Below are 23,035 nucleotides of genomic sequence, written 5' to 3'. Positions count from 1 at the left end.
GAAATTTTTGAGGACATATTGAGTAATTTAAATAAGAGTTTTATATAGTTTTTAAGTTTATTGATTTTAAAAATAAAAAATAAGAAGGGTTTATTTTTATTATTCTTATATCTTTTAAGGGTTATTTAAATTTAATTTAAAAAATAGATAAACCTAACATCTAAACAGACCAAAAATTTAATTAGATGTCTCCATACTCTCGAAGACTCTTTTTTTAGTAAATCTAAAAAGAATAATTACTTTATCATGTTTCTAAATGTTTTGCCCCTACACGCTTCAATCTGATGCCATCAATTTATTATGCGACACCCAAAAAATTATTTTTTGAGGGGATTCTTGGGGTAGTGCGTATGAGTAAGTGGCAAACCCAACTCTATTGTAAAAATTAATTTATTCTCAAAATTAATATTGAAGTTGAATATTTTTATAATCTTTTAAACTAAGTTCATATTCCTAAAAGCACATGTACCTTCATTTATCAGGAATGCAAGTATTGTTCTATACGTGGGTTTTAGTGATCTCAGAGAAAGATAGTTAGAAACTTGAATCTCATCAGTTTCCATCTTAAAATCTCTTCCCCATTTTCTTTCATCATTCACTTGTGCTTTTTACTGTTCAGCCTTGTAGAAATATCAAAACAAGAAAAGGGAAATTTGTTTTTCTAGATACAGGTTCCATAATATTACGTGGACAAGTAAATTTACTCAACATCATGTATAAATGCAAAACCTTTTCAGCCATAACTAGTTGACGGAGCATGTATATTTTTGGGTGATAAAAAGACTGACGGCCATGAATCTTGATATTATGATATGCATAAACAAGTGTTAAGTGTTTGTTCCTAATAAAGAAGGGTAGATGCAAGGGAGAAGAAGAAGAAGAAGAACAGGTGGGGGAGTTGGAGATTAATAAGTCATTAAGATGGGCAATGCTTAGTTTGTAGTGTTATAATTAGTTGGGAAAGGAAGAGACATGTATCTGGTAAAAAATTCTTGGTTGGGGGGTATGGTTGTTGGGTCAACTTCAGGTGGTTAACTGAAACCCAGATTTAACCCATTCCTCAAGTTAAATTTACTTTCTTTCCTTCTTCTCCTATTCATTGATGTTTGATAGGGGTAGGTTTTTTTGTAGCTTTAACTTTGGCAGGGGCCTCTTTGTCTCACGCTCTCTCAAAGAAAGGGTGTCTACACCTTACTTACATACACATCACATTATCAGGTCTATCTTGTCGATAAAGAGAGGGACAGACTAAGAATCCTAATGCCTACAAGACAGTGAAAGAGGTTAAAAGAAAAAAAGAAAAAAGAAACTTTACTCACACACGTGTGAATGATGTTGGATTTTTAAAAAAAAGTCACAAATAGAGTGCAAATTTTAATGTTGCGAATCATTAAACTAATGAAAATAAATTTAAATTATTAAATATGTTTATTCAATACTTGTTATTTACTCAATCAGTAATTCATTAATTTTTACATTAAAAAATGAGTTTTGACCTTATATCTATTAAGTGTAACTATGATAGGAACTTGAATCAAGTTAGGATCTAAATTATCCAATAATTTATTTTTCCTTTTCACTTTTATGATGAGAAAATGATATAATTTAAGTATGTTATAATAAAATACAAACTTGAAAAAGACTAACTTTGTTGGCTGTCAAAAATTCAGCTCCTTAAGAAACTACTAACATGGGGCAAAGGCTTACACATTTTCAAAAATAATTTTAAATGTTAAAAGGTTTTAAAATAAAACAATATTTATATACAACTTCAATTTTTTATTTAATTTTCAAATAAGAGAAAAAAAATGATCCCTTACCCAAAACTATTTAACTTATAATTGTATCAACTTAAAAAATGAATGCTTCATGTTTACTTTTAAGATGAGAGCATGGATTCGCACCACGGCACCAAAACTAGTTAAACTAGGGGGGGAGGGGGGGAGGGGTCAGTCAGGGTGGTTAACTACTTCAAGCACTCCTTTTTTTAGTCCCTTTCTTAACCCCAGCCGTGTAGGTTTCCCTTACACACATGCCTTAATTGCTGTTTTTTCCTGTTTCCATGTTTTAATCTTTTTGGCTTGACTTCACTTTTCCCAGTTCTCTCACTATTTGTCAAACTTGCTTCTCGTTTTCAGTCTATGCAATGCAAGCCACCCCTTCCCCTTTTTAGTATTCCCTTTTGTTTAATATTTATGTGCGCATGAAGATGACTTTGTAACAGTTGTATAACAGCATTTGTCAGATGAGGAAAATGAAGGCATGGGTAACAAGCGTGTGTTTTATATGCACCAGACAACATGAATAGGCTCAGCTGTCACTCTTCAACTACTCCTTCTTCCTCTTCTTCATCCATGGGGATGGTTTATCCAGACATGGGTTGTCTTTCTCTTCCACCAAACTATGGTATTGTTGTTTGTTCCTCACGGGAAAATGAAAGAGCTTCTTCGGGTTTTCGTTTCATGGAAAACAGCAAAACAAGGAGCTTTGAGGAAAACCACAGCTCTGATGCTGTGGAGGGTAAGGGCTCTGATTACAGTGACGGGTTTGGAGATAATAATATGCCCATTAATCTCAATTCCAACTTAAATGAAGAGAACCCCAATGAGAATGCGGTAAGTGGCAAGGAAACAGACAGTGGACAGTCAAAGCTTTGTGCCAGAGGCCACTGGAGGCCTGCAGAAGATACTAAGCTGAAGGAACTTGTTGCTCTTTATGGCCCTCAGAACTGGAACCTTATTGCAGAGAAGTTGGAAGGAAGATCAGGTAAAATAGTGGCCAAAAACAGTGGAAAAAGAAAAAGTGTGTTATCTATCTTTGTTTCATTAAAACATTTCTCTTTTAGTGACATATTCTTAGTGTTAGAATCAATGTGCTTATAAGCCAAGGCTTATTTGTTCTGATTCTTGTCTCTCGGATTTGAAGGTAAGAGCTGCAGGCTGAGATGGTTTAATCAGTTGGACCCTAGGATCAATAGAAGAGCTTTTACCGAAGAAGAAGAAGAGAGACTAATGCAAGCTCATAGACTTTACGGTAACAAGTGGGCAATGATAGCGAGGCTGTTCCCTGGAAGAACTGATAATGCAGTGAAGAACCATTGGCATGTGATCATGGCTAGGAAGTATAGAGAAAAATCGAGTGCCTACAGGAGGCGGAAGCTGAGTCAATCTGTTTATAGAAAGATGGAAGAAACTCCGAACATTGTCTGCAGAGATGCAGTAACAAAAGCAGAACCACCCCCCTACTGTCTCAATATGTCGGATAGACGTCTAGGCATTATCTCCCACTATCAGTTTGGGATCTTCAACGGTGGTGATGCAGGTGGGGTTAACGGTGGCTCAAATGTTTCACCCCACATGACCAGTGAGAGAGAAGCAATCCTAAGCAGCGAGGCCTCTTATCGTAATGGGTTTTGTGCACAAGCACAACAGCCACCTTTTGATTTCTTCCCTGGTGTGTGATTCTCCTCTTAAGCTTCTTTTATGATACGTTTTGGTCTGTTTTGGTTTCTATGCTGTTTGTCATTGTTTTCATTTTTGGAAACCTACCTCGAATTTCTTACCACAAGTCTTCTGTGATTCACTTTTCTTTCAACAGCTGAACCAAATGTGTGATGATTTTTGTGTTCATTTGTTCTTTTGCTTTATAGACATTGACTGATGTAACTGTTTTCATCTACCTTTTTGCTGCTTTAAATCCAATACAATCTATTCATTACGTTTGGTCTTGCTGGTTTCTCAACATCTGTAGATCTTAGCAATGACATGATGGGCACGTTCAGCCAGACCAGATTTTGGGATAGGCCCATCGATGAACCCCAAGTCCGTGGCTACTATCCCCAGCTTCAACATCAGCAGCTGCACCCTTCACACATGATGACAATGCAACAGTCAGAGTTCCTCAGCTCCCAAAGTAACACAGAATCCACAGCATCAATAACACCTCAAGTTTCAGCTATTGAATCTTCATCATCCGTGGCAGGGAGCAGTAACTACAGCCACTATGAGACTATTCTACCGCCATTCATTGACTTTCTTGGAGTAGGAGCCACATGAAGTCACCAATAAACAGGTTTTCCACCTTAATGTGGAAGAGCTCCAAAGATAACTGAGAGGACAACGAGGTAAAGAGAGAAGATCTGTTTTCTTCAGATGGGTGACAGTGGATATAATCTCTGTAACAGTGTCATATCCCCCCCAAAACCATTTTTTTCCCTTGTTAGGCCCTCCCTTCTCATCTCCTGGATCCTGAGACCTTTTCCAAAAATTTAGAAAACAAAGTTTTAAAAAACATATATTGTAGTTACTGTCTCTAATAAGCATGCCGCTTTTCTATCATTTTCCTTTTGTTTATTCTCTTTATGAAGACTAATATTTCCAATGGTTATAGAACCAAATGAGCCACCGGTGAATATCTACATTAACAGAACTTAAAAAGACAACTGAATGGAAAGCATCCAAATATAAATTGATGTTTCCATTTACAAAGATTGTATAGTTGTTGGATAAGGTTGTTTGAGGATAGAATCATGAAAAATATAAGACAAATAGTTTTTTTTTTGGTTAAATAAAGAATCATACAAGGGGCATGATCCATGAATATATATGATATAGTACTCGAGATAAAACATATGATAATGACGAGGCAAAGTGAGACAAAGCATGAAACTGCATGAAAATCAAAACATCCTTTTTCTTCTCATGCGACTGCAAAAATTCAGGCACAAATTACGCAAACAGAATTTCTCCTTTGCATTCATGTAGGGAACAGTTGAATATCCTTCTTTCGTTCTCATCACCTGTAGGATCTTTCACAAGAACTAGAATCTTTTTCAAAAATATATTTGTAATATCCTGTTTTTTCTGTGGGTTCAAAAACAGTGTTTTCGGAACTACAATTTCAAAGAGTGAGTTGTTGTTTTATTATTTAGTTAATATTTATAGAATTAAATCATGGTTATATTAAATTTTGGGTGAAGAAATTTTATCGCTTATTTGGTTAATTGAATAAAAAGATTAAATTATGAGAGTTGTAAAATTTAGTAATAAATGAATTATATTGACTTGATAAATTAAGTAGTAAATGATTAAGGGTTTATAGAGTAATTAGCCCATAGGGTATTTAGATGGATGTTTATGCTTTTTTCATATTTGTGAAGTTTTGTAAGTTATAGTAAAGGGTAAAATTGTAATATAAGAAAACTAAACTAAATAAAATAAAATAAAATTTTGTATCATCATCTTCCACAATAGGCAACTGAAAATTTTGGGGGAAAGAATATCATTGTTCTCAAGCTTTAGGTTCGGCTCTAGCTCTTTGGTTGCATGTGAGCTAATTATAAACTCGTTTCTTGTAATTTTTATATTTTTGAAATCGTTTCAATTAGGTCTAGTTAATCCGTATATTAGTTTTTAAAATTATCAAGGATTTTATATGTTGTCATTGATGAATCCTTATTAATTTGAATGTTAAATAATAGATTTGAACTATTAGTTGTTGATTATGAGTATTTTATAAAGTGATTTTTGTTAGTTTTTGAGTAAAGGATTAAATTGATTAAATATGTAAAAATTTAGGGAAAATATGTAATTAATGAAAAGTTAAGGGTCATATGCATTAAATTGAGTGTGAAATGTATATGAATTTAATAGATTGTATTTAATTATCATTTTAGATTAATATTTGAATCAAAATGACAGTAATCGTGGAACAGAAAAAATTACGGAGTAATCCCTGTTGTGAAATCGGGAGTGATCGTAGGTAAGTTCCTAGTGATTTATTATATAATATAATTTGCTTGTGAATATATTATTGTTTCTAGTTAATTATTGAATGTATGAAATAAAATTGAAAAGAAATGATAGTAGCATGATTTGGAGTTGCATATATGTATATATGAACGTATTAAGTTTATAGTATATGTTCGGAAATGATGAAGTGCCTCTGTATAATGAAAATGTATTAAAGTAATGGATTTACGTATATTGTTCGGTTGAACATAGTAATTGCATAGGATACGATTTGTATGCCAAAAGGGTTAGTATGCGCACTTGTACGGAATTTGCACTCCGATGTCTTTGTTTGCACTTCAGTGCCTCTAATTGCACATTTGTGTCTGTAACGCCCCAAAAATCCCTTATATATTTATTTTTGCGTGTTTGTGATCCAGACATATGTTATTGGGACGTCCTTGGCAATTCGACCACAAGGTCCTCCACGATGGCTATACGAATCGCTAAACATTCAAACACCTTGGGAAAAATGTGACTTTAGTCCTAATGATGCGTAGACAAGTTTACGAAGATCAATTGAGGCTTAGAGATTCCATTGAAAAATTTAGAGAGAGTGGAAAAAAAGAAAAGATTGAAATAGAGAGTGAAAAGAAAAGTGAGAAGAAGAAATAAAAACAAGTGAAAAATGTGAGAGGAGAAAACAAAGTGAGTGAAAACAAAATGAGTGAAGAAAAAGAGAACAAAAAAATGAGTGTTTATGCAAAAAAGAGTGATTTTCGAAAGTCTTACTTGATGAAGCAACCGGTTCTTGTACTTATGTACAAGGAAAATCTTTTGAATACTAACGACTTTGATCAAAATCTGCCCTCTTTGATTGTTTCTCTTTTGCAGGATTTTGAAGACGTATTTCCAGAAGAAATTCCTAGTGGGTTGCCGCCTATTCGAGGGATAGAACACCAAATCGATGTCATTCTTAGAGCGTCTATTCCGAACTGTCCAGCTTACGATAGCAACCCCGAGGAAACCAAAGAGTTGCAAAAGCAAGTTAACGAACTTATGGAGAAGGGGTATATACAAGAAAACCTCAACCCTTGTACTATACCGGTACTATTAGTGCCAAAGAAAGACAAAACATGGCGCATGTGCCTAGATTGTCGCGTGATGAAAAAGATAACTATCAAATACTGGCACCCAATACTGCGCCTAGATGACATGTTAGACGAGTTGAGTAGTGCACAACTGTTTTCCAAAATTGATCTCAAGAGCAAGTACCATCAAATTCGGATGCGCGAAGGTGATGAGTGGAAAATTGCGTTTAAGACAAAACATGGGTTATACGAATGGTTGGTCATGCCATTCGGTTTAACCAACGCGCCCAGCATCTTCATAAGGCTTATGAATTACGTTTTGCGTTCTTTTATAGGAAAATTTTGTGTTGTTTATTTCGATGATATACTTATTTATAGCAAGTAATTAGACGAGCATGTAATGCATTTGAAAGCTGTTCCGGAAGTCCTTCGAAAAGAAATTTTGTATTTTGCACTAACAAGGTTGTTTTCTTAAGTTTCGTGGTCAGCTCGGAGGGACTCGAGGTAGACCAAGAAAAAGTGAAGGCAATACAGGAGTGGCCTAGACCAACGAGCATCAGCCAAGTGAAGAGCTTCCACGGATTGGCGAGCTTTTATCGGCAGTTCGTTCCGAATTTTAGCACCTTGGTAGCACCTCTAACTAGCGTGATCAAGAAGTCCTCAACCTTTTATTAGGATGAAGAGCAAGAAAAATCATTTAATTCTATTAAAGATTCTTTAACTAATGCCCTATTTCTTGTTGCCTGATTTTGCTAAAACGTTTGAAATTGAATGTGATGCCTCAGGTGTCAGAGTTGGAGCTGTTCTAACACAAGATGGAAGACCCGTGGCGTATTTTAGCGAGAATTTAAATAGAGCCATGCTCAACTACTCGACGTACGACAAAGAGATGTACGCCCTAATACGAGCTCTCGAGACTTGGCAGCACTACTTGTGGCCAAAGGAGTTTGTAATCCATTCGGATCATGAGGCGTTGAAGCATATCAAGGGCAAAACAAAATTGAATAAGCGACACGCCAAATGGGTAGAATTTCTAGAATCTTTCCCTTATTTTATTAAGTACAAGAAAGGTAAGGAAAACATTATGGCTGACGCGTTGTCAAGGCGATATACACTTATGTCCTATTTAGATTCAAAGTTCCTTGGATTTGTCTTTTTGAAAGAATTGTATGTTGATGATGTAGATTTTGGGAAGATCTATAACTCTTGTGAAAGTATGACTGTTGATAAGTTTTACAGGTGTGACGGGTTTCTTTTTCGAGAAGGCAAGCTTTGCGTTCCACAAAGTTCGATACAGAGTTTATTGGTGATTGAGGCACATAGCGGCGGCCTCATGGGCCACTTTGGGGTGTCCAAGACTTTGTCAATGCTCCACGAGCATTTTTTTGGTAGGGAATGAAGAAGGACGTTGAGAAGATTTGTAGCCGATGCATAATGTGCAAGAAAGCCAAGTCCAAGATCAATCCACATGGACTATATACGCCATTACCAATACCCGATGCACTGTGGGTTGACCTTTCTATGGACTTTGTCCTAGGTCTACCAAGAACTAAAACCGGGAAGGACTCTATCTTTGTTATTGTAGATAGATTTTCTAAAACGTCTCATTTTATAGCTTCTTCAAAAACTGACGATGCTGTTAATATTGCCAATTTGTTCTTTAAGGAAGTTGTCAGATTGCACGGGATTCCGAGGACAATCGTTTCTGATCGAGACAGAAGTTTTTTAGTCACTTCTGGAGGTCATTGTGGGGAAAACTTGGAATGAAGTTATTATTTTCTACAACTTTTCATCCCCAAAGGAACGACCAAACAGATGTGGTGAATCGCGTGTTGTCTACTTTATTGCGGGCTATCATTCGAAAGAATCTCAAGTCGTGGGAGGAGTGTTTGCCACACGTGGAATTCGCTTACAACAGATCTGTCCATTCCGCAACTAAATATTCACCTTTTGAGATTGTTTACGTTTCAATCCCTTGACTCCACTTGATTTACTTCCTTTGCCTAATGACCAGTTTGTTCATGTAGATGCCAAACGAAAGGATGATTATGTGAAACAACTAAACCAAAAGGTAAGGGCCAACATTGAAGCAAGAACCGAACAATATATGCGTAACGCTAACAAAGGAAGGAAACAAATATTGTTCAAACCCGGTGATTGGGTTTGGCAACATATGAGCAAGGAACAGTTTCTAGCTCAGCGGTGGTCGAAATTGTTACCAAGGTGAGATGGACCCTTTCAAGTGTTGGAGCGAATTAATGCAAATTCTTACAAGCTTGACCTCCCAGGTGAGTACAACATTAGCGCAAGTTTTAATCTGGCTGACTTATCTCTATATGATGCAGGTGGCGATTGGGGGGCAAATCGCTGAGAAGAGGGAGGGAATGATGCAACTGAGCCCCAAAGGTTACCAAGAGCTAACATGGATCCCCTTGACCTACCTATAGGACCAATTACCCGAGCTCGGGCTAAGAGATTCAAGGATGCAACCTCAGCTCTAGTTGATAGAGTTTGGGGCGAAACCGTAGCTGGTCTTCTTGAAAGTTCATGGACCAGCAAGCCGAGCACTCCATGCAATCTTCTTCAAGCTCACTCAACTCAACTCTAGCTCAATGAGCTCATTCTTAGCTCACTAAGCTCGTTTTAGCTCACTTTAGTTTGCATTTATTTTGCTGGAATAAATATTTAATTTGTCTCTAGTTAAATTAATTAAAGTTAATTAATTTTTTTGAATTCTGGATAAATAATTAATCAGGTATTTTAAGTATGTCTAAGTTTAGTACTTAATTATTTGTTTGTTTTAAATATGTCCTAAGCAATTAAAAAGAATTAATATTTTAGCCGAATTCAATGTTCAGGTTAATATGTTCATTTGCTGCAGAATTAATGTGTCTGAAATATGATTAATTTGCTAAATGTATTTGCTGTAGGTACACTCCCTTTGGACGGAAAAGGTGTATGAATGGTGTGCTGATCTTTCGAGTATTCCAGGTGCCTTTTTAGCCAAACTCTCCAGCTCTCCAAGAAGGCCAATTGGCTGCCCAATGCATTTTAAAGACTGTTCACACCAGCAGAATATGCCTTTCACATTGGGGGCTGTTCAGTTTTGTTTATTCACATTACATGACCACTCAAATCTCTTTGTTCACACCACATGACTATTGAAGTGTCCTAAGCAGCCCCATTATTACCAAGAATATTCGGCTGAACCAAACCATTCTTTAAAGAGCATTCAAGCAAATATGGCTGAACCATTTTAATGCAATTCAGCTCCCAAGCATTTCATTTGATTGATCAACTGAACTAAGACATCTAGAAGCTGTCCATTGCAATTCTCTATGCACATGAAGTTTTAAGGAAATTTCCTAAGAATTTCTGGAAATTTCAGCTATCCATTTAGTTACTTTAGGTGTCCATTCGGCTAACTTTTGTAAAGCCTCTAAATAGAGGCTTATTTTACCTTGTAAAGGACTTTTGAAAATCTGAATATTGAACTTATTTCTTTTGTGTGAGAATTTTCTTCTCTCAATTTCGTCCAAAAACTCAGTTGACTTATCTACATAGTTAGTGGCGTCAACCCTGTTCTTTGATTTACTAAACTCATACTTCATTGTGTGGCATTCAAACTCTTATACCGAGGTTCCTATTTTCAATAGGTAGTGGGTCAAGGTTTATCCTATTCATCTTTTCACCGAACCATCTTAAGAACATATGAGAAACGGGTCGACACTTAAACAATTATAGTGTTGGTTCTTTCTTGTTTTTAAGCTCATTTATTCCATCTACCACCTCAATCGATTTACTATCATCCTATAATCATCTTTCTTTAATAGCCGAGTCTAAACATTAAGCTAAACTCTTTTTGAACCTAAGTGATCCCTTAGTTCCAGTCTTAGCCGAACATCATCCCTACATTCACAAAATGAACAAAAACTTCATCGTTAAATGATCGGGCATTGAAAGCGATTCAACTCAGCAAATCGAACCGAGATCGCATCAGTTTGGGGGGAGAGATTTTACGGATTGTGGATTGAGGGGAGTGTTTTGAGGGATATGGGTATTATCCTAAGGAATTTTGGTCAGAATAAAATTTTTTGCTGAAAAGTTTTTCTTCCTCCTTTCTTTTTGTGTTCTGTCGATTTTCTACACTCCATCTTCTTCCCTCATTTTTGTTTTTAGCTGAAATATCCCCACTTGCTGCCTTTTTTAAAGAACTTCGGTTCCCTTTTCTGTTCCCAAATTTTTGACGCTAGTCTCCACTTCCCCTTAAGCCGATCGTGCGTCATCTTGCTCCTCTTCTTGGCCGAATATTTCTAGGTGAGTTCTGTTTTGCCTTTTGTTCCTTTCAGATTTGCACTTCCCTTCTCATCGTTTTCTTTTTCTCTTCTTGCCGTCACCCCCTCTATTTTGCCTCTTTTCAATCTTTGATTCCACTTTTTGATTCGTTCTCTCTTGCTTTTCCAAATTGTACTACATTCTTTCGTCAATTGGGTAAGTGATTTAGGTGTTTTGTTGTCTCGTTTTATAAGATAATGAATGAAGGGTTGTGTTGGATCGGTAAATATGATTTAATTGAAGTTTGTAGTGTAATTCGATAAAAGGTTTAACGAAAAGGTTTGTGACTCTTGTTTTAGGTGGAGACCAAGGGTTGGTTGGTGCATCTTCAAAGAATTAAGGTGAGATTTTGGTAAGGAGGTTTCGATTGTTGATCGATTTTTAACTTCGTTAGGCGTTGATTGAATAACGAGTTAAGTAGTTGATTGAATGATGTTTTGGTTGAATCTAGGTTTTGGAGTACTGGAAGTGTAGGTTAACTTCAAACGAAATCAGGTGTGTAAACTCAAATCTGAAAATAAAAACCGATGAAAAGCTAAAAAATGTGATTGTCGATGCCACACAGGTGTGTGGTCGCCTGTGTGGTAGGCCGTGTGATCGAACATGAGCGTGTGATCGACAAGGCTGGCCATGTGCAATTCATGGGCCGTGTGGGCGACACAGGTGTGTGAGCTCCACACAGGCGTGTGAGAATATTAGGCTAGGCTATGAGATCCACATGACCGAGGCCATTTTGGGCCGTGTAGGCCCACATGGGCATGCAACATGGGTCGTGGGCCCATTTTCACTATTTTATTACTAAGGTTGCACGGGTCGTCCGAGTCGACTGTAGACCTACTGTAGGGTCGGTAAGCTTACCTAGACCCCTAATTGACTGAATGATTGTTATACTGAAAGGCCTCGAGCCTAAATTATTGGCAGCTTAGCTGTAAACTACTGCCTAGTGCCGCATTCGGTACTTTTTGGAGTGTAGGGATGGGTGGGTTGATTATATCCCTAGATGGAGTGTAGGGTTGGACGGAGTTGGAGTGTAGAGGCCGGTTGGGTAGGATTTGATACTGCATATCTATTACTGTACTGAGTATTGATACTGTAATGGGCCAAGGCCCAAATGCATGACTGCTTCTGTATTGTAATGGGTTAAGGCCCTAACTGAAACTGAAATTGTTACCAAAATGGGTGTAATAACCTAAATTTGTCCGGCCCACAAACATTTAAAAAAAAAAATATAAAGCCAAATAAAAATTAAAAGTCCAATAATATCAGTCTAGTTACAATAGCCTAATAATTAACCCATTACCCAAACCCAAAATACATTTTCCAAACCCTATAGTAGGCCTAATACCCAAACCCGAGTAACCCAACACCAGACCCAAACCCTAGCCCAACTCGAAGTGGCCCATTTGCTTGAAACATCTAGAAACCCTAGGGTTTTTGGAACAATTTGTGCCGCAGGCAAGCCAAGCTCCTCTCACGCGTGCACCACCACGCCTCCCAGCCACGCACGCATCCGCACGGCCACCTCCGTACCACCAGGCTGGCCGAATACCTACAAAAACACACAGAGGCAGCAGCCAATAGGGAAATAACAGAATAGGGATGAACCTTGTATTTATTTTATTTTATTTTTTATTTTCTGCAAATTGGGCTATAAGAAAGCCATTCAAACACTGTAAATGGATTACACATCCAGAATACAAAAAAAAATTTGAAATATTGAAAGGTGATTTCCGAGTTTCTTTTCATTCTCATTTTGCTAGTATCAGTTTTCTTTTTTTCTCTTATTTTTTGTGTTCAATAGTCATTAGTTAAGAGAGAAAACAATAAAGAGGAAAGCGAAAGACATACCTGGGGGTGGAATCCTGGCTCTCTCCGTCGTCATCGGAGTATGGGCTAGGATCAATGACAGCTCAAATACCTTCAATACCCAGAACGACGCTGAGCCTTTCTTTTTAGTTTAGGTTTTGTTTTAATGTAAAGATAGGTTTTTTTTAGGGTTTATTTAGTTTTAAGCGTAGGATTTAAAACGTCGCCGTTCAGAGCCAATGCAATGGCACCAAAATGGCATCGTTTTGAAGACCCGACCCGAACGGTAACCCGATCCAGGAAGGATCCGCGCAATATGGGTCGATTGGTTTATTTGTCCAATAGGTCCTTGCGTGTTTATTGGAATTGTAATTTACTTTCTTTAATTGTTTGTGATTTATACCATGTATTTAACTCTATTTTCATTTGGATCCAGACCCAAACGGTGTCGTTTTTGTGATGGATTGTGATTATTTTAATGCTTGCGTTTAATTGCCTGATTAGTCCCTCAATTCTGAAATAGATTTCAATTTAATACAAATCTAATTTTCTTTTTCAAATTCAACAAAATTTTTAAAAATTAGAATCAGTTTTACTTTCTTTTATTATAAAATTTAACATATTTTTTTGATATTTAGCTTTTAATAATATTTTAAATTCATGGTTGCTATAGTTTTAAAATCTATTAAATTATTATTTTGATTTATTATTAATATTTTCAAATTCATTATACACTATTAGTTGGAACTTGCTATGCATATTTATTTAATTTCGTTTTTTTATGTTCAAATTTTATTTAAACTCTATTTTTTGATGTTTTATTATAATTATTGTATCATTTTTAAAATTGTTTTATCATATTTAAATTGTCTTCAAAAATGTTTTTAAACAAATTAATTCTTATTTTAATCTATTATTTTTAACATCATTTTGATATTTAGCTTAATATTGTTTTCAAACTTTTATTAGCACAATTTTTTAGAAAATAATACACAAATTCTATCAAATTATTATTATAAACATATTTTAAGTTCATTAAAATTATTTCAAAATTTCTATTGTATACTTTATCTTCAAATTTAATATTATAATTGGTTCCATTGTTTTTAATATATCTATTAGCTACTTTATTTCTTTAAATAATGTATTTTAGAATAACTTAAATCTTATTTTCATTACAAAATTATATGATTCTTTTGTATATATATATATATATAATTTATATGCAAATATATTTTAGTATTCATGTATATGTACACAAAAACATAGTATTAACTTTGAACTTTTTTAGTTTTAAACATAAATATTTTGTCGTTTAATCATTATTTATTTTATTTGATTTATTGGTTGTTTATTTATGAGTATTTAAGTTTGTATGATGTGGTTAAATTCAATGTTGGTATTTGCATAACACTTACTTAATTGTTTTTAGTTTAAATTTAGATTATATTTCTTCTTTTACATTATATGTATTGTTATCCAATCATGTTCCTTTTGCGAGAATTGCATTCCATTAAAACATTATAATTGTTTTATTTCAAAACTCCTAAAAAAGGGCTTGGTGTTCATAAGTTCTCGAGAGAATTGTGCCCTAACTTACTAAGTTTCAATTCTTCTCGATGAATTTATATCATCAAGTGTTCATTTTATTAAACCATACGATCGTTAAAATAAAGTTCTTAAGATTACAAAATGTTGGATCCTAACTTACTAGATGTGGCATTTTGTTGTCTCTATTTTAAAATAAAGGCGATATTTGAGGTTTAAGAATTTCGAGAAATTGAACCCTAACTTACTGGATTCTGATTTCTCGATTGACTTAAACAATCAAGTAACCTTCTTTAAAACAATCAAGTAACCTTCTTTAAACACATGTTTTTCTTAAATGAACACATTTAATTTCGAAGATTGAATTGTAACACCCTAACTCATTGAGTGTGATAATTTATTTCTTCGAAATAAGTGCGTCTTATCATTCAATCTAGTTTATTCAAGTTTTCTCATCAAGGATCGTATTTTAAAATCTTTTCAAAATTTCGACACTAAGGCATTAAACAATCAATTTGGTACCAATTTTGGGCGTTACGAGGGTGCTAACCCTTCCTCGTGCGTAACCGATTCCCGAACCTATTTTCTCAAAATTCGTAGACCTAAAATTGTTTTCAAGGTGATCCGATCACACCTCAATAAAAGATCAGTGGCGACTCCCATTTTATTTTCAAAGTCAATGCCTATTTTTTTCAAATTTAAAAAGGTGGTTTCGACAGGTTGGCGACTCCACTGAGGAACATTTAGAGAGTCAAGCCATAAATGAGATTGTTTTTTTTGTCTTATTGTCGAAAATTAAAAATTTGATTTGAAAAATTACGATATTCTCTTTGCATTTGTTTGTATGATTACTGTAAATTAAGCTCTATATTTTTGGCATCATATTGCATAAAGACTTTTTAGTCTTACCCTTTTAAGTGGGAGTGAGAAGCTACTCCTTCGTGAGAAGCTACTCCTTCGTGAGGTTTTCACCTCCATGCAGGATAGTGAATCACTTTCGGAATACATCCGTACCTATGTCTTCGTGAGATTTTTATCTCCGTGCAGCCATAGGGAAATGTATTCCCCTGAACCGAACTCGGTCTGTATGAGCCTATAATGGATGAAGATCGAGGAATCTGCTGGTTCAGGTACCTTAAATTTAGAACCAAACTCCATATAGTGGACTTAGGAACTCAACCTAGTTAGAATTATTCCAATCTCTAGTGATTGCCCAGATAGGTGTATGTGTTTCTTATACTTGCTTTGAATTTTTTTTTGTGTTGTACTAACTTGTTCGTGTTTTGTTGATGTTTTTGCATGTCACTGCATATTTCAAAGAGTGTCGATTCAAGTTCAGTTACTAAATTAGAAAATTGTCATGGCAAATGAATTTCTTGATAAAGTGGAAGACAATGCCAGTGTCCGTATATGGTCAGAGAAAGGGCAATTGGAGAAAGGAGACAGTTTAGCTAAGGGATATGTGTCAGAGCTATGGGACTACATTCGTATTAGTGTGACGCAGAATAACCTTCAAGAGTTAAGAGAGATATGGGATCGGTGGAACGATGAGACCAAACAGTTGTTCTACTCTAATTATGGGGACTTGCCGTACCTATTTGACATCAACGTAGATGAACATTGGTTTCGAGCCTTTACTCAATATTGGAACCCTGCATATAGCTGTTTTACTTTTGGGAATGTAGATTTGGTGCCTACAGTGGAGGAATATACAGCTTTACTGTATTGCCCAAGGCTTCAGGTTGATAAAGCGTATTCCAGAGCCGCATATGTCCCAGCATTCTGGAAGAAATTATTGAATATTACGGGAATGAGTGAGAAATGGATCACGGCCAGGATCAAGCAGAAGGGTGAGTGTAAATGTATCCCATGCAGGAATTTGCGAGATTTGATTCTAGCACATCCAGATATGAAAAAGAAAGTGGATATGTTTGCTTTGAGTATTTACGGGTTGGTGATCTTCCCTAGAGCACTGGGGCAAGTTGATGAGGCAGTTGCAGATCTTTTTGATCTACTGGATAAAGGGGTTACGCTTGTTCCTGGGATTTTGGCTGAAACGTTTAGATCTTTGAACGCATGCAGGCGAGCTAGCGAGGGCAGATTTATAGGTTGTGCGCAGTTGTTACTAGCCTGGCTTCATAGTCAGTTCTGGAAGGTCGACAAGATTTTGTACCGGGTTTTCTCTGAACATTACTCTCCGTTAAAAGAGATAGTGGCTACGCCACGAAGGGACGACATATCGGAAGAAAATTGGACTAAAATTCTCCAAAATCTTCAAGAGGAAGATGTTGAGTGGAGAGCTCCTTGGCTGATTCCTAGCAGAATTCTGTATAGATGCGGGAGCTTTGATTGGGTTCCTTTGCTTGGAATTTGGGGAGCCGTTGGATATGCACCTTTGCTTCTACTGAGACAATATGGTTCAAGATAGTTTGTACCGGCAACGCATGGTTTAGCTCAGTGTGAGTTCTCGTATCGAGGAGATAATTACAAGAAGAAGGTAAAAGAAATTTCTCAAGCATGGAATCAGGCTCATAGGATGAAAAGGTTATCGGTGGGCTTAATGACGACTCTTGAGTATAGTGAGTGGCGAAGCAAGAGAGTTAATGATAATATTCCGGAGTTAAACTCAGAGGGTGTTCAACCAATGGAAGAGTATTTACAAGTGATCCAGAGTTGGAAATTATAAAGCAAGATTTTGAAAAAAAGAATTTAGAGCTTGAAAAGAAGATAGAACGATTAGAAGAGGAAAAGATGCATTTAAGGTTAGATGTTGACGTTCAAAAATTAAAGGCTGAAAAATTAAGAAAGGGAAAGAATAAAGTAGAGGGGGACCTAGTTAGTCTAAAGACGAATTACAAGAAGTTACGACTATCAATGAGAACTGTTGGGCTGGGAAAGACAGCAGAGCAGTGGCGACAGGAGATCGAGAAAGAAAGAAGTAAAGCCGATCGGTAGGAAAAAAAGTTTCAAGAAACACAAGTACAGAAAGAGACTCTAGCACGACAGATGTTAGAAACTCAAAACCATCAAGCAAAACTAAAAAATAGAATAGCAGAACTCGAAAGGTCACTTGCGTCGTATAGAAGTCGTAACTCTGTGGTAGAATTAAAGGCAAGTCTGTGCAAGATTGAAGAAATGAAAAAGAGGATGGAAGAATTGGAGTACGCATTACAAGGCTGTGGACAACGGATCAAATTCTTGGAGGGAAATGAAGAGCATTGGAGGGAACAACTTTATCACTCACAGAATCAAATCCAGAACAGAGATTACATTATGGGTAAGGTCGTGTCTCAGATTCAGGAAGTAGCAAATTATTTACAAACAATGGCAATTCAGGCTAACGTTTTAAGCACAAAGTATGAGCTGGAATCAGATCAGGGTCAGGATTTAGCTTCATTGTTAAAGGAAGTTAAAAATTTGAGCATTAAGGCAAAGCCATATTTGTAATCCATTTTATGTAAAGAATTTTGTTTATCAATAAAGTTTTCTAAAAGAAATTGGATTAGAATCGACACCTTTTTGCATTCATTCCATAGATTGCATTACATGACATCATATGCATTCAAGATTATTAAAATGGGTTTTAATTGGTTAAAATTATGCCTCAGCTAACCTGGACACCAACAAAAACTCATCAACCAAGCACTGCTACGGTTCCCGTGCAAAGTCAAAAATTATGGATCAAAGATTGAAAAAGTTAGAGCGACTTCAAAAGGAAATGGAGGATCAGTTACAGATGCAAATGAAGGAGCAATTTGAAAAAATTCAACATGACATGACAGAAAGGATGCTAGAATCTCAAAAGGACATGATGGCTGAGCTAACGCAATTACTGACTAAAGGGGTAAATAAGGGGAAAGGTCCTATGATTAATGATGAAGAAGAAGACAAGGATGGACCCACCTATGCTTCAGGCTTTACGCCTTCGTATGTGCAGGTTCAAACTGAGGTGCATCAGTGTAGATCCTCTGTTTCAATAAAGCCTTAGCAGTTTCAAACCGATACTCCAATACCGATGAACTTCCAAGCCGGATTAGGCTCTAACCCTGGTGAGAACCTGATAAATCTTGCTGTCTCGAATTTCGATGAAGTAGCTGAAAAGGATAAAGTAAAAGAAGAATTGCCAAAACAGTTTGAGGAGAAATGGAAATGGGTTGAAGAGAAGTTTAAAGCAATAGAAAACATTGAAAGTTATCTTGGAATAGATGCAAAAGATCTGATTCTGGTCCCGAATTTAGTGCTCCCTTATAAGTTCAAGATGCTAGAATTTGAGAAATATAGTGGGACCAGTTGCCCTGAAGCCCATATTAATATGTTCTGTAGGAGAATGACTGGGTACATTAACAATGATCAGCTATTAATACATTGTTTTCAGGATAGCCTCATTGGAGCAGCATCTAAATGGTATAACCAGTTGAGCCGAACCAAAATTGGCACTTGGAGGGATTTGGCGCATGCTTTTATGAGACAGTACAATCATGTATCTGAAATAATGCCTGATAGAATCACTTTGCAGAACTTGGAAAAGAAATCAAACGAAATTTTTAGACAGTATGTACAGAGGTAGAGAGAGATTGCAGTTCAAGTTCAACCACCACTTTTGGAAAAATAAATGACGATGCTTTTCATCAACACATTGAAGGCGCCGTTTATCACCCATATGTTAGGAAGTGCCTCAAAGAGTTTCTCGGATATAATCATGAATGGCGAAATGATTGAACATGCTATTAAAAGCAGAAAAATAGATAGTGGGGAGAATAATCGAAGGTCAGCTCCAAAGAAAAGAGAAAGTGAAGTAAACAATGTGAACGCATACAGTAAATCAATTACAGTGAATCAACCAAGGAAGATGGTTGCTGATCAACAAGGCTCATCAAAACAAGAATCAGGAATGAGGCAAAATACTAAGAAGCCCCAATTCACGCCCATTCCAATGACATATAAAGAGCTGTATCAGAATTTATTTAATGCACATGTTATTGCTCCTCGTTACTTGAATCCTCTACAACCCCCATATCCAAAATGGTATGACACGAACGTACAATGTGACTATCATGCGGGAATTTCAGGGCGCTCAATAGAAAATTGTATCGCTTTCAAGAAGGTAGTAGAAGGACTTATCAAATTGGGTGTTGTCAAATTTGATGATTCACCCAGTACAGAAAGTCCGTTGCCCAATCATGATGATAAGGGAGTGAATATGTTGGGCGAAGGTACGGGGGAAGAAGTCAAGACTGACATTGCTGAAGTAAAAACTCCATTGAAATGGGTCTGGAAAGAGATGGCAAAAAGAGGGTTAGTTATTTCAGGTTTTGAGGAAGGGCATGAGATGGGAAATTATTGTGAATTCCACCATAAAATAGGGCACGGAATCCAATAATGTGAAGGGTTCAGGGCTTTGGTTCAAAGCATGATGGATAACAAGGAGATGAGGTTCTATGAAGATGTGGAAGAAAGGAGGAGCATATGCGCGACAGAGTCAGGAACAGGGACATCGAAAATAAATCATCTTGTGGTCATTATTTCACGCCCTAAGAATAATGAGGCTAGGGTTCAGGTAACACCAAAAATTGTAATCATGAAACCGTCAAGTTTCACATATAAGGATGATAAAATGGTCTCGTGGAATTACAGATGCAATGTGACAATCCCAGGAAAAGAAGTTGAGGGAAATATGGTAAAAGAATATCAGGAAAGGGGTTCTTACACGCGCAATAGGAAACGATATGACGCTCAAGCAGAATCGTCAAGAGAGAAGAATTGGAAAAAAGAACAGAGGAAAGGGAAGGCAATGGAAGTTGAGCCATTGGTTAATGAACCAATAAAAGAAGATGAGGCAAAGGAGTTTTTGAAGTTTTTAAAACATAGCGAATACAGTGTTGTGGAGCAATTGCACAAACAGTCGACCTGCATTTCTATATTAGCTTTGCTCTTAAGTTCTGAAGTGCATCGAAGTGCACTGATGAAAGTACTAAATGAAACATATGTGGCTGATGATATCTTAGTAAGCAAGCTAGACCGGTTGGTCAACAATATAAGTGCTGACAATTTTATCTTCTTCAATGATGACGAAATATCGTCTGGCGGTAGAGGTTCTACTAAGGCTTTGCACATTACTACCCGATGCAAGGGGTACACACTGCTAGGGGTCTTGGTCGATAATGGATCTGCACTAAACGTATTGCCTTTATCTACTCTCAATCGGTTACTGGTGGATAGTTCACACATGAAAGCATGCCAGAGCATAGTCAGGGCATTTGATGGAATCGAAAGGAGGGTTATGGGGAGAATTGAAGTACCCGCTAATGATTGGCCCAACTACTTATGAGGTGGATTTCCTGATAATGGATAGTAAGCCTTTCTACAACTATTTATTGGGGAGACCGTGGATACATTCAGTCGGGGCAGTACCTTTACCGCTACATCAGAAGGTGAAGTTAGTATCAGAGGGACGGTTGATAACAATAAATGCAGAGGAAGATATCATCTCAACAGTAAATGGTGATGCACCTTATATGGAAATTAACGAGGAGGTAGAGGAATGTTCTTTTCAGTCATTAGAATTTGTGAACGCGTGTTTATTGCTGAAGGAAGCAGAATTTCGATACCAAAAATATCCAGGACCACAGAGATGGGGTTGCGATTGATGATTGGAAGAGGAGTGTCACTCGGGAAAGGGTTGGGAAAATATCTTCAAGGAAAGATTGAAGCACCGATGCTGAAGGAAAAGTTTGATTGTTTAGGATACAAGCCAGACATGAAGCAGAAGAAGAAACAAGCGGAGAAAAGACAAGAGAGAAGAAGGGCACGTTTAAGCAGAGAGGAAGTCAAGTGGGAGCCTTTGACCTTCCCCCACATATCTAAATCCTTTGTGTCAGGTGGGTTTATTTACCCTAAGCAAGGGGTATCCAGAAGGGAAAGCATTGAAGAAATGTTGGAAAATTTTCACATCAATGCTATAGAGACAATTGAAAGAAGGACCTTGTTGGAGATTTGCCCTTACGAACCTGGGAGTGAGCTAAACAATTGGACTGCAGAAGAAATACCTGTAGTCTTTAGAGCTTATTCAGAGTAATGTTCAAAACATTCTTGTTGTTTTTAGCCTAAGAATAATAAGAAATCCTTTGTGAAATAGGCTTAAGTCTAAATATCATTATTCTAATAAAATACATCTTTGCATTTATTTCAAGCAATTATTCTTTTATTCTTTCCAAGCAAGTAAATATTTTCCATTTGACTGATTGTCTTCCAAATGATTATTTCATTATATTTATAACCTGATTGTACAAATAATTATTCATAAATTTATATATTTTTTGTATATTCTTTGGTGTATTCCCATAGGTCCTCAGATATCAATGACATGAGTGATGCTGTTTCAAACACGGAGTCTCTTTTTGAGCAAGACATGTGTTCGGAGGGATCTCATTATTTATAAAATGACGAAGACTGTGGCGTATCTCCGGACTTATTGAGGATAGTGGAACAAGATGATAAACAAATCCTACCTCATAAAGAATCATTAGAAATTGTGAGCCTAGAGGAAGGAAAGGAGGTGAAAATTGGAACTGATATCACTGCAAAGACAAAACATGACCTCATTGAGTTACTCCGAGAGTTCAAAGATGTTTTCGCATGGTCATACCAGGATATGCCAGGGCTAAATACTAGCATTGTGGTACATCGTTTACCTATAAAAGAAAATTGTAAACCAGTTCAGCAGAAGCTCAGAAAAATGAGACCCGACATTATGTTGAAAATAAAAGAAGAGGTCAAAAAGCAGTTCGACGCTGGTTTCTTACAAGAGGTCTAATTTTTAGAATGGGTAGCAAACATCGTTCCTATTCCCAAAAAAGATGGAAAGGTACGAATGTGCGTGGATTATAGGGACTTGAACAAGGCTAGTCCAAAAGACAATTTTTCGTTGCCTCACATTGATACTTTGGTAGATAACACAGCTGGCTACTCATTATTTTCTTTCATGGATGGCTTTTCTGGGTACAATCAAATAAATATGCATCCTGAAAATATGGGGAAAACCACATTCATTACCTTATGGGGAACGTTTTGTTACAAAGTAATGCCCTTTGGATTGAACAATGCGGAAGCAACGTATCAAAGGGCAATGGTGACTTTGTTTCATGACATGATGCATAAGGAGATCGAAGTTTATGTTGATGATATGATTGCAAAATCTAGAACTGAAGAAGAACATCTCCGAGTATTGAGGAAATTATTCTTAAGATTGAGAAAATTTCAGCTCAAGCTCAACCCAGCAAAATGCATATTTGGAGCCAGATCAGGAAAGTTGTTGGGCTTCATAGTCGGTAGGAAGGGGATTGAGATTGACTCGAATAAATTTAAAGCAATACAAGATCTGCCACCTCCAAGCACTCAGAAAGAGGTCCGAGGTTTCCTAGGAAGGTTAAACTACATTGCTCGGTTCATTTCACAATTGACTGAAAAATGTGATCCAGTATTTCGTCTTCTGAAGAAACATAATCCGAGAGAATGGGATGAGGAATG

The 23,035-nt window shown here is 36.6% G+C and overlaps 3 protein-coding genes across 4 annotated transcripts; all 3 read left to right on the top strand.

Annotated features, from left to right (window-relative positions):
- The first annotated feature begins 1,973 nt into the window (after positions 1-1,973).
- LOC105794202 (transcription factor MYB105) lies at positions 1,974-4,381 on the top strand. Of its 2 annotated transcripts, none has more exons than XM_012623249.2 (3): positions 1,974-2,802; positions 2,926-3,453; positions 3,751-4,381. In XM_012623249.2, the coding sequence occupies exons 1-3, from the start codon at positions 2,301-2,303 to the stop codon at positions 4,053-4,055; spliced, it is 1,335 nt and encodes a 444-aa protein (XP_012478703.1). In that variant the 5' UTR covers positions 1,974-2,300; the 3' UTR covers positions 4,056-4,381. The 2 variants fall into 2 exon arrangements, with proteins under 2 accessions (XP_012478703.1, XP_012478704.1); XM_012623250.2 differs by having other exon boundaries at positions 1,976-2,766; positions 3,751-4,377.
- An 11,488-nt stretch (positions 4,382-15,869) lies between these two features.
- LOC105795863 (uncharacterized) lies at positions 15,870-16,937 on the top strand. Its single transcript, XM_012625519.1, has one exon. It carries the CDS (start codon positions 15,870-15,872, stop codon positions 16,935-16,937), a length of 1,068 nt encoding a protein of 355 aa, XP_012480973.1.
- A 2,184-nt stretch (positions 16,938-19,121) lies between these two features.
- LOC128039951 (uncharacterized) lies at positions 19,122-20,837 on the top strand. The gene is made up of 3 exons (XM_052628891.1): positions 19,122-19,534; positions 19,667-19,804; positions 19,904-20,837. Exons 1-3 carry the CDS (start codon positions 19,122-19,124, stop codon positions 20,835-20,837), a joined length of 1,485 nt encoding a protein of 494 aa, XP_052484851.1.
- The last annotated feature ends 2,198 nt before the right edge of the window (positions 20,838-23,035 follow it).

Source organism: Gossypium raimondii, chromosome 3 (genome assembly GCF_025698545.1).
Source record: "Gossypium raimondii isolate GPD5lz chromosome 3, ASM2569854v1, whole genome shotgun sequence".
In the NCBI taxonomy this organism is placed as follows: Eukaryota; Viridiplantae; Streptophyta; class Magnoliopsida; order Malvales; family Malvaceae; genus Gossypium; species Gossypium raimondii.
Note: the sequence above shows the minus strand (reverse complement) of the source record. Positions and strands in the feature narration are given on the sequence as shown.

Excerpts from the sequence above, each read along its gene's own strand:
- LOC105794202 (XM_012623249.2), top strand. The coding sequence starts at position 2,301 with ATGAATAGGCTCAGCTGTCACTCTTCAACTACTCCTTCTTCCTCTTCT. Across the intron at positions 2,803-2,925 it reads AAACAGTGGAAAAAGAAAAA|GTAAGAGCTGCAGGCTGAGA; the intron begins GTGTGTTATCTA and ends TCGGATTTGAAG. Across the intron at positions 3,454-3,750 it reads ACCTTTTGATTTCTTCCCTG|ATCTTAGCAATGACATGATG; the intron begins GTGTGTGATTCT and ends CAACATCTGTAG.
- LOC128039951 (XM_052628891.1), top strand. The coding sequence starts at position 19,122 with ATGACGATGCTTTTCATCAACACATTGAAGGCGCCGTTTATCACCCAT. Across the intron at positions 19,535-19,666 it reads CAACCCCCATATCCAAAATG|TACAGAAAGTCCGTTGCCCA; the intron begins GTATGACACGAA and ends TGATTCACCCAG. Across the intron at positions 19,805-19,903 it reads AAAGAGATGGCAAAAAGAGG|GGCTTTGGTTCAAAGCATGA; the intron begins GTTAGTTATTTC and ends TGAAGGGTTCAG.
- LOC105795863 (XM_012625519.1), top strand. The coding sequence starts at position 15,870 with ATGGCAAATGAATTTCTTGATAAAGTGGAAGACAATGCCAGTGTCCGT.